The 12,042-nt window shown below is 48.9% G+C and overlaps 1 protein-coding gene across 5 annotated transcripts in view; it reads right to left on the bottom strand.

The window, feature by feature from the left end:
* The window catches only part of LOC149325230 (solute carrier family 41 member 1-like), a 147,376-nt gene that overhangs the window by 2,448 nt on the left and 132,886 nt on the right, over nucleotides 1-12,042 (bottom strand). For all 5 annotated transcript variants that reach the window (XM_089562846.1, XM_089562844.1, XM_089562847.1 and 2 more), the window contains 4 exons: nucleotides 8,783-8,927; nucleotides 6,242-6,315; nucleotides 2,915-3,061; nucleotides 380-531 (listed from right to left, as the gene is read on the bottom strand). In XM_089562846.1, coding sequence (XP_089418972.1) covers nucleotides 380-531; nucleotides 2,915-3,061; nucleotides 6,242-6,315; nucleotides 8,783-8,927 — 518 coding nt within the window. The remainder of the gene's footprint in view (nucleotides 1-379; nucleotides 532-2,914; nucleotides 3,062-6,241; nucleotides 6,316-8,782; nucleotides 8,928-12,042) is intronic.

Here is a 12,042-nt window from a genome sequence, read left to right as displayed (position 1 = left end):
TAAAACTACCTAGGTAAACGACTGCGCCGGAATCGTAGTGCAATCATGGTCGTGAAATACATCATGATACTGAGCATCATGTGTTTGAAGTGTTATATCGGGCAATACTGTAAACGGAAACACTGTATACCCTGCACGTGTATATAGTCCTCAAAATACAAAATGTTTACTTTTATTTATGTATTGAACACGGACTGGATTCCGGATCCCGTTCTTTTATTTGCAGGTTAGAGAAGAGACGTGCCTCTAACGTAAGAGACCCACTTCCGTTCGTAGATTCATAGACTTTCTCCCCCAACATTATCATCATCATCAACATTACGAATTGAAAAGCCTCCTCCACCACCAGCCGGACAGGCCGGCCAAAGCCCGCACGCACCTGAAGTATCGCGGCGACGACGTAGAAGAGCACGAAGAGGGCGCTGAGCTTGACCGTGCCGTTCTTGAGCAGCGAGATGAGCGTCATGAAGATCAGGTGACCCGGAACCACCAGCGCCACCAGCAGCCACGAGCCACGTACATTGGCCTCGGCTGCGCAAGGGAAATCAGGCACTTGAAGGCGGCTGAAGCCAAGGCTCGCCTGGCAGACAGGCCGAAGCTCGAGAATTAGATTCAGCACGCGGGACGACTATTCTGATCAGGATGTCATAATGTTTGTGTTTGCCCCACGTGCGCGTGGACGGGACCCGTAGCTGTCCTGGACCGGCAGCAAGAACTGCCGCAAACCGGACTTCACACTGAGGCATCTATCAGACCATGTATCTGCTCGCTAAGACAACAGGCATTACTCTGCTTCCTTCTACGAATAAGTGGACACGCGACAGTCTCTGGAGTCATGGCAATGTCATCTGGCTCGGTCTGGGCCATAAAGACCTTGAGCCTCTCTAGAATGCTTAACCTGTGACCTGTGTGCAGTACAGGTGGGTTCGCTAGTGGGCGGTACCCTCCTTGAGGCTGTTGGGATTCACTTTTTCTCCCTGTTTCCATCGCCACCCCTCCTCCACCTCCTAAAACCCACCGTGAAGAAGCAGCAAGCTGTAGGGCAACCCCGTCAAGTCAGCCTCTGCCTGTCATGTCAAAATGTCCTCTCTCTCTCTCTCTCTTGTTAAGAATCTACTCACCGGAGCCTTAAGGTCGCTAAACCCAGGTAGACGACGCAAAACGCAGTCGCAGTCGTCTTCACTATGACAGTAGTTATCTTCGTCTGCCTGACATTCGTATCCCGTGTTTCCGGTGCGTGGTTCATTAGAAAAATGGCCAGCCAACTGGCCCAAGCTTCACCACAACTGAATTTACCTCTCTCTTGTTCCTCATGCTTCCAATTAAATATTCCAAATTTTGACCTTCCATAGGCCGAAGAGGTGACAACGATGACTTCACCGCATCCCCCTCTACAGAAGCGTAGTTAAACTGCTTCTTGGGCAGGTAGAGGCACACGTAAGGGTACCCTATTGGGCTGACAGGAAGCAGCTATGAAAGAAGGCACCAAAATTTTCCAGTTAGTAAGGAATTTGTAGTGACAAACAGCGCAAACAGACAAGGAACCAGAGTTCCCCAGAGAACTCTGGTTCCTCGTCTTTATTCCGCTGTGTGTCGTCATGAATCTTTACCAACTATCCCCGTTGAACGTCTTAGTAAGGCAGAGACTAAAGTTCAAAAGTAGAGTGGAAGATACTTCAGTTTGTATACCATGGTCAAAATTACCAGCTGGCTATGATGCGGTCTTGTCGAAAAACACTCACACACTGCTTGTCAATGTATCTAATCAGTTTGACCCTTGTCTCTCACTCCTTGTCTGTGCTTCTGTGCATCTGTGCTTCTGCCAACAACTTTTCACGTGGTGAGGAGCGGATTGCAGCTGCAGTCAAGATGGGGTGGAAGTCTACCGTTTCTACGCCTATGAATGCAATGATTATTTTAGCAAAATCTGTCATTCAGAGATCAATCTGTCTGCAGAGTAGTTTTCTTCTTTCAGGGGCCCGTGGTTCGCACATTACGCTCTCCGCGTAAGTGACGAAACGTACACTGATTATTTTTCAAATAGCCAGCGGAATACGTCTTTTAATCTGCACAGCTTTACTATATTAATCAGTAGCGCGAAAGGTAAGTTATAGATGACGGCCACCCCATTTGGCTGCATCATAATGCGCCTTTGTTTGGCTCCTCACCAAGTGCAAAGTTGTGGAGAGGGGGTGATGCGGAGGTGAAGCAGAGGTGAACTACGATGGACACTGTGAACGCCAAAAAAGTAACACAAAATTGGAGTATTTGAACGGGCCCGGCGAACCGCGTAAGTCAGCCCACATTTTAGAGAGCAGAGCCCGAAAGTTTCCCTTGTTAAGACAAGAGCATGGCCCTGTGTACCTTAACTGCGATCTTTCCATCACAGGAGTGGCATGGCATCCTACTCTCTGAAAGCGTCCTAAGCATTCTAAAGCTCTTTCTCCCGAATCAGTGTGGTCGTCCGTGCCAAGAGGACATGAGTGCGCCGCTGAAGTCACGGGTCCGGGTCATAACTCTATTCCCCCCCCTCCCCCCTCCCCAGGCAGCACTGCCCCAATAGCTGGGATATGGATCTGTATAATGCTAAAAAGACAGACACCACGATATCGATCTATATAAGGCCTAGAAGAACGCTACTGTGCTAAAAGACAAAGACACCATGAAAAGAACAGCACATGCACGGTCTCAGTGGCGTCTGTAGCGCCGTAACGTTCTTCCGGCCATGACCACTCGCCAACTAGCCCAAACTGCTACGTTACTGCCGTAAATTCTTGATAATGCTGCTGATGCCTCATGCCCTGGCGCTTTAGGCGACCCATGGAGCGTTGTCGAGCAAATAATGTTATCTCTTTCTCTCTCGGCCAGTAAACGAAGTGACCTTGCACGTCCTCCTCGAAGGATGGTCACCCACCGTTGTCTGCGACCAGGCTGAGCGCGGATCCGCTGATGGGCGTGGAAGCCTGCAGGGACGAGTGCTCGGCCTGCGAGCTGTGCCGCTCCTGGTGCATCAGCGTGGACAGGCGGCTCGCCTGCACCGCGGCCAGGTTTCCCCCGACACCTGCGCGCCACGGAGGAGGGCGTGAGATACGCCGGCAGCCAACACTACCGCCTCCAGGGAAGCCGGCCCTGTGGCATTCATTCATTCATTCCGTGAAAGGCTTGGAGAGAGAGAGAGAGAGAGGAGACTTTAATGAATAATGGAGAGGTCTGCCTGGTCATGGGCCTGGCATGCTACTCCAGATGGGGGTGTACTCCTCACCTGGAGGGATCCAAGGCTTCCATCCCTCCGTTATAAATTATACCAACTGGACAGGTGAAAGTCAGGGGTCCTGGGTGAAGATTGGTGCTGATGGTACAACATATACTGCATGCAGGTAGTGTCTCGACTCCTGAGGGCACGCAACGTGCTACTTTTTTATTAATGAGAACATGTTTGCAATCTCGGATCCTAGGTCTAATGGCCAATCCAGCGGTGAATGACGTCTGCCACCTGACTACCACCTGCACATCTGGAAGAGCAGAAGCTTCTGAAAATACACAAGCGCAGAAGCGGCCGTGTCTCCAGCAGACCGCCGTCATCAAGGTAAGTGTTGGAAGAGGCCAATTGTTTCCTTGCACCGCATTTATGGCAAAAAGTGAGAAACCCCCACATAGAAACTGCCATACACCCTATGGCAGTGATAGTGTCGGTAGCGGTGGCTCACTGGAAGCGTGATACGGTTACAGCAGCCCCAGTACGCACTAGAAAAAGCACAGAGGCGGAAGAATGTGCCAGATCCCTTGCCATATGAACAAGGACCTCATCATTATCACCACTGACTCGGTAACAGCCTGTCGCAATCACACACAGCAACGTATTTCCTCTTTCCCTATCCGGCACCACACACGTCACACCCCCCAAAACTCGTCTCGTCTGGCCGCCCGGGCATATGTCTCTCCCTGGCAATGAACCCGTTCATGAGACAGCCCGAGGAATTATCCTCCGAAGGTCATTCTAACCAAGAGGAGGCGGACATGCCATCTAAATACCGTATTCGCGCATATTCCAATATTACCGGTCGCCCCGCAGAACATCATCATCATCATCATCATCAGCCTGACTGCACCCACTGCAGGGCAAAGGCCTCTCCCATGTCTCTCCAATTAACCCTGTCATTTGCTAGTTGCCGCCACTGTATCCCCGCAAACTTCTTAATCTCATCCGCCCACCTAACTTTCTGCCGTCCCCTGCTACGTTTGCTTTCTCTTGGAATCCACTCCGTTACCCTTAAGGACCAGCGGTTATCTTGCCTTCGCATTACATGCCCTGCCCAAGCCCACTTCTTCCTCTTGATTTCAACTAGGATGTCATTAACCCGCGTTTGTTCCCTCACCCACTCCGCCCTCTTCCGATCTCTTAACATTACACCTATCATTTTCCTTTCCATAGCTCGCTGCGTTGTTCTTAACTTAAGCTGAACCCTCTTTGTTAGCCTCCACGTTTCTGCCCCATAGGTGAGTACCGGTAGGATACAGCTGTTATATACTTTTCTCTTCAGGGATATTGGTAAGCTACCATTCATGACCTGAGAGAACCTGCCATACGCGCTCCACCCCATTCTTATTCTTCTAGTTATTTCCCTCTCATGATCCGCATCTGCGGTCACTACCTGCCCTAAGTAGACATATTCTCTTACTACTTCCAGCACCTCGTTACCAATTGCGAACTGCTGTTCCCTTGCAAGGCTATTGAACATTACTTTGGTTTTCTGCATGTTAATTCTTAGCCCCACCGTTCTACTCTGCCTGTCTAGCTGACTGATCATGCTTTGCAGTTCTTGTCCTGATTGGCTTAGCAAGGCAATGTCATCAGCGCATCGCAAATTACTCAGGTATTCTCCATTAACTCTTATCCCCAACTCTTCCCATTCCAGTCCCCGGAATACCTCCTGTAAGCAGGCAGTGAAGAGCATTGGCGAGATCGTGTCTCCCTGCCTGACACCTTTCCGTATTGGAATTTTATTGCTGACTTTATGGAGAACTATAGTAGCTGTGAAATCATTATAAATATCTTCTAATATTTTCACATAGCACTCCTCCACACCCTGATTCCGCAATGCCTGCATGACAGCTGAGGTTTCCACTGAGTCGAATGCTTTCTCGTAATCAATGAAGGCTATATATAGGGGTTGGTTATATTCTGCGCATTTCTCTATCACCTGATTGATAGTGTGAATGTGGTCTATTGTCGAGTATCCTTTACGAAAGCCTGCCTGATCATTTGGTTGACTAAAGTCCGAGGTTGTCCTGACTCTATTAGCGATTACCTTAGTAAATACCTTGTAGGCAACGGACAATAAGCTGATCGGTCTGTAATTCTTCAAGTCCTTGACGTCTCCTTTCTTATGAATTAAGATAATTTTAGCGTTCTTCCAAGCTTCTGGTACTCTCGAGGTCACAAGGCATTGCGTATACAGGGTGGCTAGTTTTTGTAGCACAATCTCTCCTCCGTCCTTCAGCAAATCTGCTGTTGCCTGATCCCCACCAGCTGCTTTCCCTCTTTGCATTGCTCCTAAGGCTTTCTTTACTTCCTCCTTCGTTACTGGCGGGATGTCCCATTGCTGTGCTCGACTGCCTCCCTCAGTAACTTGATGATTACATTCGCTACTGTATAGATTTGTGTAGAACTCTTCGGCTAATTCAACTATCTTATCCATATTGCTGATGACATTGCTCTGTTTGTCTTTTAGCGCATACATCTGGTTTTTACCTATGCCCAGTTTTCTCCTCACTGATTTTAGGCTACCTCCATTCCTTAGAGCATGCTCGATTTTCTCCATGTTGAACTTTCTTATGTCGCAGAACATACCATCTCGCAAAAAGTCTCCGTCGAGAGGAAGCGGTCTTCGTGCGCCAACTCCAGATTAATACTTTCTCCCATCTTGCACTTAATTAGGCACACATTTTGCCGGACACGCCACCCTGCAAACTGCCCTTTATGTGGCGCACCCCACCCTTTTCACGGTGACTGACTGGATCACGCCACCTGCTCGCTCGTTCTGAACCCGTCTGCGGCAGCGGCTGCTCCGCCCAGGGGGAAACTAATGCTAAAGCATACTCTGCCGCATGGATATCATTGATTGTCTTAAATATTTCGTCAGAATAACTACTCTACGAAAAATAAATTGTTGGACGTCGGGCGCATACAACCATCCTTTGTGACGTATAGGCTATTTATACGGACTCCGGCAGTTCTCACCATTCATGAGGGGCTGGAAGGCTGCCATGCTGTGGTACCTTCTGACGGCGAAGTCCAGGATGTTGCCGGCGAGGCTGCAGCAAGCAGTGAGATGGGAAAGAGAATGTGAGAATTCTTGTTTGTATTCCTGTTCTGACTGCGGCTTGTAGGCACGGGTGTTCCTGTGCCTACAAGCACCCATCTGCACATCAGGACTCTGCAGGCTTAGTCATGCTCAACGCCATCCTTACCATGAACATTACGTAACCGAATGCCAAAAGCCTCTCGCAATGAGCTGCAACTACCTCGTCACACTGTACCCGCTGCCATACTATCAAATAAATTCCCTGACCTCCTCACTCCATCTCGTTTCTAGCCGTCCCCTAATACGTTTTACTGCGACGGCCCTACACTCCAGACGTGCCAACCCCGAGCAAGAATCTTGTCATCTTGTCTTGGCTCCGAACTAACCCGAGCTTACCCGAGTTACTCGGGTAAACTCGGAGGAGAGTCGCGCCTCCGAATGATTGGTAGCGAGAGGTTTCTCGGGAAGAGCAGCATGGGTCGCACAATCCCTACCGGTGGCTGTAATAGAAACAGCAACCTGCCAGTGCAGTGGCGCAGAGGTCAACCGCTGCGCTGGTAGTGGTATCAGGGCTCGCCGCAATCCATTAATGTTAAGTAGAGAATGACCGATTCTGCATTTACGAGCATTCACCCAATAAAGCTATCACGTCATGCGCTTAAGGCGGAGCTGAACTGTCCCCTCCAACTGAAAACTGAACACTTGCTATCGCACGTCAACTCGGTTTAAACACTTACCAATTTTTGGCTTCACCGTTATCCACACTGACTGTCTAATGATCTACTCTTCTCCGTTATGCGAAATATGCACCCTACACCCATTTACGTTTACTCTTGGATATTAGAAAGAACGCCCCGAACTCCCGTTTTCTTTTCCTTTGTCCCCGCTGTGCTCTTTGGGCCTCCCAACATTGCTCTTATTTTTTCCCGCCGTCGCTGCAGTGTACTTACTTCATTACCCTCCAAGTTTGGGTCCCAAAGGTGAGCACTAGCAGCATTAAAAGTTTTGAAGCTTTTTTGCACATTGTCACGTAGTACAACTCTACAAAAATATAACTGTAGAGACTTAATATAATTTTTCAAGGTTGCAAAAAATCAAGCTACAAATTTTGACAGTGACCACGACAAATATCAAAGAAGACATATTTTAACCAAGAACACTTCGTAACAATCGGTATTGGTTTATCGTTTATGGTTCATGGTTCATGGGTGTTTAACGCCACAAAGCAGCTCAGGCTATGACACACGCCGTAGTGAAAGGCTCCGGATATTTCAACCACCTGGGGTTCTTTAACGTGCACTGACATCGCACAGTACACGGGCCTCTCGAATTTCGCCTCCATCGAAATTCGACCACCGCGGCCGGGATCGAACCCGCGTCTTTCAGGTCGGTAGCCGAGCGCATAACCACTGAGCCACCGCGGCGGCACTTCGTAACGATTGCCAGTGGGCTCTAGCGATGAATTTAGAAACTACACCCGACAAAGCATTTACTACTCTGATCGAAAGAGCCGAAAAATAAGCAGACAGTATAGGTTCCTGTTTTTGCGCTCACAACATACGTGATGTGGTGTAAGAACAGAATTACAAGAACAGAACTGCTGTGATACGAAGAGACAATGTGTTGTAAGTGGTTTCGGTGCAAAATGGGACATTGTCAGAACTACAGCGAAGCCCATATACCCACTCGCTCATTTGAAATGCTGCCAGCAGCGTGATCCAGTTACAGAACAGTTTTGCGGAGGTGTTTCCCTTTTCCAAGCCACACCATACCACAGCAGAGATGGTGGCGCCGCGGACGCGCAGGGTGCACGTCCCCAAAAACGTAACCTTGTGGGCACAGCCGCGAGTAAAAAAGATTAGCACACATGACGGAACACCGGAGCGCCAGAATGACAACGCCTGGCGCTGCAGGTGACGAAGAGGCTGATAACGAGAGTGCCGGGCCGTTCCCATTCTACAGTATTAGCGGGGTTCAGCGGATTGTCACGACGTAGCAAAATTTATTTCTCTCTCTCGCCCTCCCTCTCTCTCTCTCTTTTTAATACAGCCTATTGTTCCCGCGAGTTCCTTTTGACAAACCATCAGGGACATAAAAAAAGTAATAAAAGAGAAGCCATCTTTGATCATGATAGCAGAGCCAAAATAAATGCCGCATGCACAGTCACGTAGGGTCGGCACTTCGACGATCGGGCGCTGGCACGCTCGATAAACCTTACTTCCTGCCGTTCCCCCCTATGCTGCAAACATGGAAGCGGCCCGACAGGCAGGTCTGCGAACCGCAGCGCCGCGTGGTGAGATACCACCATTCTGATCGCCAGTGATTTGTGCTAATATTTTTTACTCGCGACTGCACAGCTAGCACAACGTTCATGGCGACAGAAGCATGAGCGCAGTGAGCGAGACAGATACGGCACTCGGTTTTGCTCTCGGTGTACTACATCAGCCCCAGCATGCATTCGCCCGAAGAGGTCCCACCTGGAGATGAGCATGGCGCTGATGATGGGCAGCCATCCGTAGGAGAGCACGCCGCGCGTGTTCTCGGTTTTGTAGGACACGTACGTCCAGGCAGGGAGCATCACGAACAGAGCAAGCACCACGCCCAGAGACACCCAGAGAGATTCTGCGAGGGAAATCAGTGCGGGCCGAACGTTAGCACACTCGGATGTGGCGAGTATGGGATGCTTTGTGAACTTTCGTGCTGGCTACGGGGTGCACTACACACTTATGCTTCTTAACGAGTTTCACAAAAGTCATTTTAGGGATTTGTTTGAGACGGTGCTTCAATAACTGCGCCAGATTGATCCCTCAATTCTTTGGCACTGCTTAATTAAAGGTAGCGTTTGTCTCTGCATGGGGCCCTTAATATGGCCTTTGGTTACCGGGCCCAAGGTCTCGGAACCGAATCCCAGCAGCGGCTGCCGCCTTTCAATAGAAACGAAGTGAACAAACGCTCCAACACTCCAGTGTAGCGTATTATGTCAGTGCAAGGTTAAAAAACCAGACAGTCCAATTTATTGCGGAGTCTTCTACTAAGGCAACTGTAACACGTCCCACATGCAGCCTCGGATGTTAATCCTTGCAGGCCCAGTGATTCCACTCGGAATCACCAAATTCAGAGTCCACCAGTCTTGACTTGAGCAAGAAAGACCCACTGTTTTTGCAGTAGTTCCAACATTTAACAATTCATAAATATGTATTAGCGACTTTTCATTTGATCGATATATACTAGCAGGTAGAAGGGGATAAGAAACTGCGCACGCTTTTCTGTCACCATCAGCTGACACCACTTCCTTCCACCGTGCCGAAGAATACCATTTTCGTTTTTCTCTAATCATGTAGAAGGGTAGAACTAGGCCTCACGTTACACCTTCAAAAAAAAATTCTTTTTGGCAAAACTTATTACAAACGTTAAAATACTTCGCAAACATGAAAGATTTCAAAAGGAATCACTGACATCTAGAGGCCCCATTCTAGAATAAGCAGCGAGGCCGTGCTTGAGTTACTTGCGACTGCTTGCGTCGAGTAAGTATCGCTTTTTCCCCACTCAGTACGTAATAATAAGCGTTCTTTTCTCTGATAAAGATGTCCACATTCGGCGCAAGCACATATATGGAAAGGAAGTGTCAAGAGCGGCCTTCCGCACTTGTTGAGGTGTGAGTTCATAGAATGAAGAAAAATAACATTCATCAGATGACACCACAGACAAAATATAACAAAAAAGCGCTGAAACTTGTAAAATGTATTGCTCGTGATAGCAAATTTAACTGCAGGACGATGTAGATCCGAGTAGTAGCGCCACTATGCCGAAGTCTACAGCTAATCAGCTTTCAATATTCAAAAAGCCAGCCAAATCACCCAACAGTTCGTGCTGTGCATCCAAAACACGCAATCGCATAAAACTCGATTTTCTAGGCGAGCGAGGCAGAATTCAATATAAGCCCCTATCGCAAGGAGCACCTTCACCACAAGAATACATCAAAATTTTCTGCAGCGACTGAATCCTTGAGAATTTTCTTTTCAAAATTTTAGCCAGTGCAGAAAACGATGCTGAAAGCTACAGACTGGAAACCTGGACACTGGGAGCGTGACGGTCCTTCCTCTTAGACGCCACCTCTCAAAAGAACAAGAACCTGCCATATGCGCTCCACCCCATTCTTATTCTTCTAGTTATTTCCCTCTCATGATCCGGATCAGCGGTCACTACCTGCCCTAAGTAGACATATTCCCTAACTTCCAGCACTGCGCTACCAATTGTGAGCATCTCTTTCCTTGAAGGACTCCTGAACATTAATTTGGTTTTCTGCATGTTAATTTTTTCCCAACCGTTCTGCTCTGCCTGTGGCAGGGGCTTATTTTTATTTCCTTTTGATTGCCCCAACCTATCGAATGTCTAACTTTTCGCCTCCATCAAAATGCGACCGCCGCGGCAGGGATCAAATCTGCGTCTTTCGGGTCATGAGCCGAGCACCATTACCACTGAGCCACCGCGGCGACTCCTGTGCTCCTTGGCTTCGATGTCTGTTGGCTTTCGTCTACTACCAGACCTAGATACGTCGACGACCGATTTTTCGGAGTCTCTAGGGACCGCGAAAACGACCGAAAAATCGGGCAGTACGGAAAATCAAATTTCACCGAAAAAATCACTAATTTATTATTAATATGCCAAAGGAAGCAACCAGTTCTATTCATACATTCTAAAGCTTCTCATGACCATATTTCGCCGCACGACATGTGCACAGACGACGGGCGGCCACTGCTTTCACGAGCTCGGCCTGGCTATGCTACCCTAAGCATGTCGCCGATGAACGCACAGGTTGCGACAGAGTCTAAACGGGAAAGCGAACACGCCGCTGCGGGAACGGCGTTTCGCCCGCAGTACGATGGGCCCGGAACGCGAACGCGAAGATTGTGAAAAAATAAGAACCGAGAAACGGTCGACGCAAGCGCTCCGTCGGCGTTGGCCTTCGCCATTAGGCCTAGCGACTAGAGCCAAAATCGGCATCTTATCAGGCGATATGCACTCTACGGTGGCTTGCGTATAGTGAGGCGTCTTGCCTGTCATCTAAACGCCAGTTGTTTATGGCTTTACAATAGAAGAGTCGGGCTGCTGTGCGTTTTGCCGCGGGTACGCTGACCTTGCTCTGAAATGCACCGCCGTTTACTCCCGTGCTCGCCGTCTCCGTGAAGCCGTACGCCTCCCACGCGCTTCGCTGCTACCTCTTTCCGTATTCGGGACGAAAGACTCGGCACAGATGAGTTCCGTTAACCCAGGCTACGGTTCAAGTTCGTGTAGCGGAGGACATTCAAGAACAGTACGAATTCGAAACCACGCGGGCGCAATGCGCCGACTCACGCAGAATTTCAGCATCGCAAGTTAAGAGGCTCCCTTTTAGCTTCAATTTCGTTTTGTTTGTTCAAGTTTTCGATCTCACGTACAGTTTGAATTAATGAGGTTCTACTGTACACATTATATGGCGTATTGGCTATTGGCGGCAAGTGCGAACGAGGTCCGAAAAATCGAGTGGTTAGTTGCGGTGCGACCGAAATTTCAGGCGCTCTTATACAATGGCTCTATGGGTCATGTCGCGGTGCCGCGAAAAAGTTCGAATAATCGAATAATCAAGCATGGCCGAAAAACCCGGCGTCCGAATTTTCGGTCGTCGACTACGTACTCCTGTACTTCTTCCAATATCTCACTGTCTACCATGAAGTGCTCTTCCTTTCTCATACTGTTG

This window comes from Amblyomma mixtum, chromosome 10, assembly GCF_055824585.1.
Source record: "Amblyomma mixtum isolate Tamu chromosome 10, ASM5582458v1, whole genome shotgun sequence".
Lineage (NCBI taxonomy): Eukaryota > Metazoa > Arthropoda > Arachnida > Ixodida > Ixodidae > Amblyomma > Amblyomma mixtum.
The sequence above is the reverse complement of the archived record's forward strand: the minus strand, read 5'-3'. Positions and strand labels throughout refer to the sequence as shown.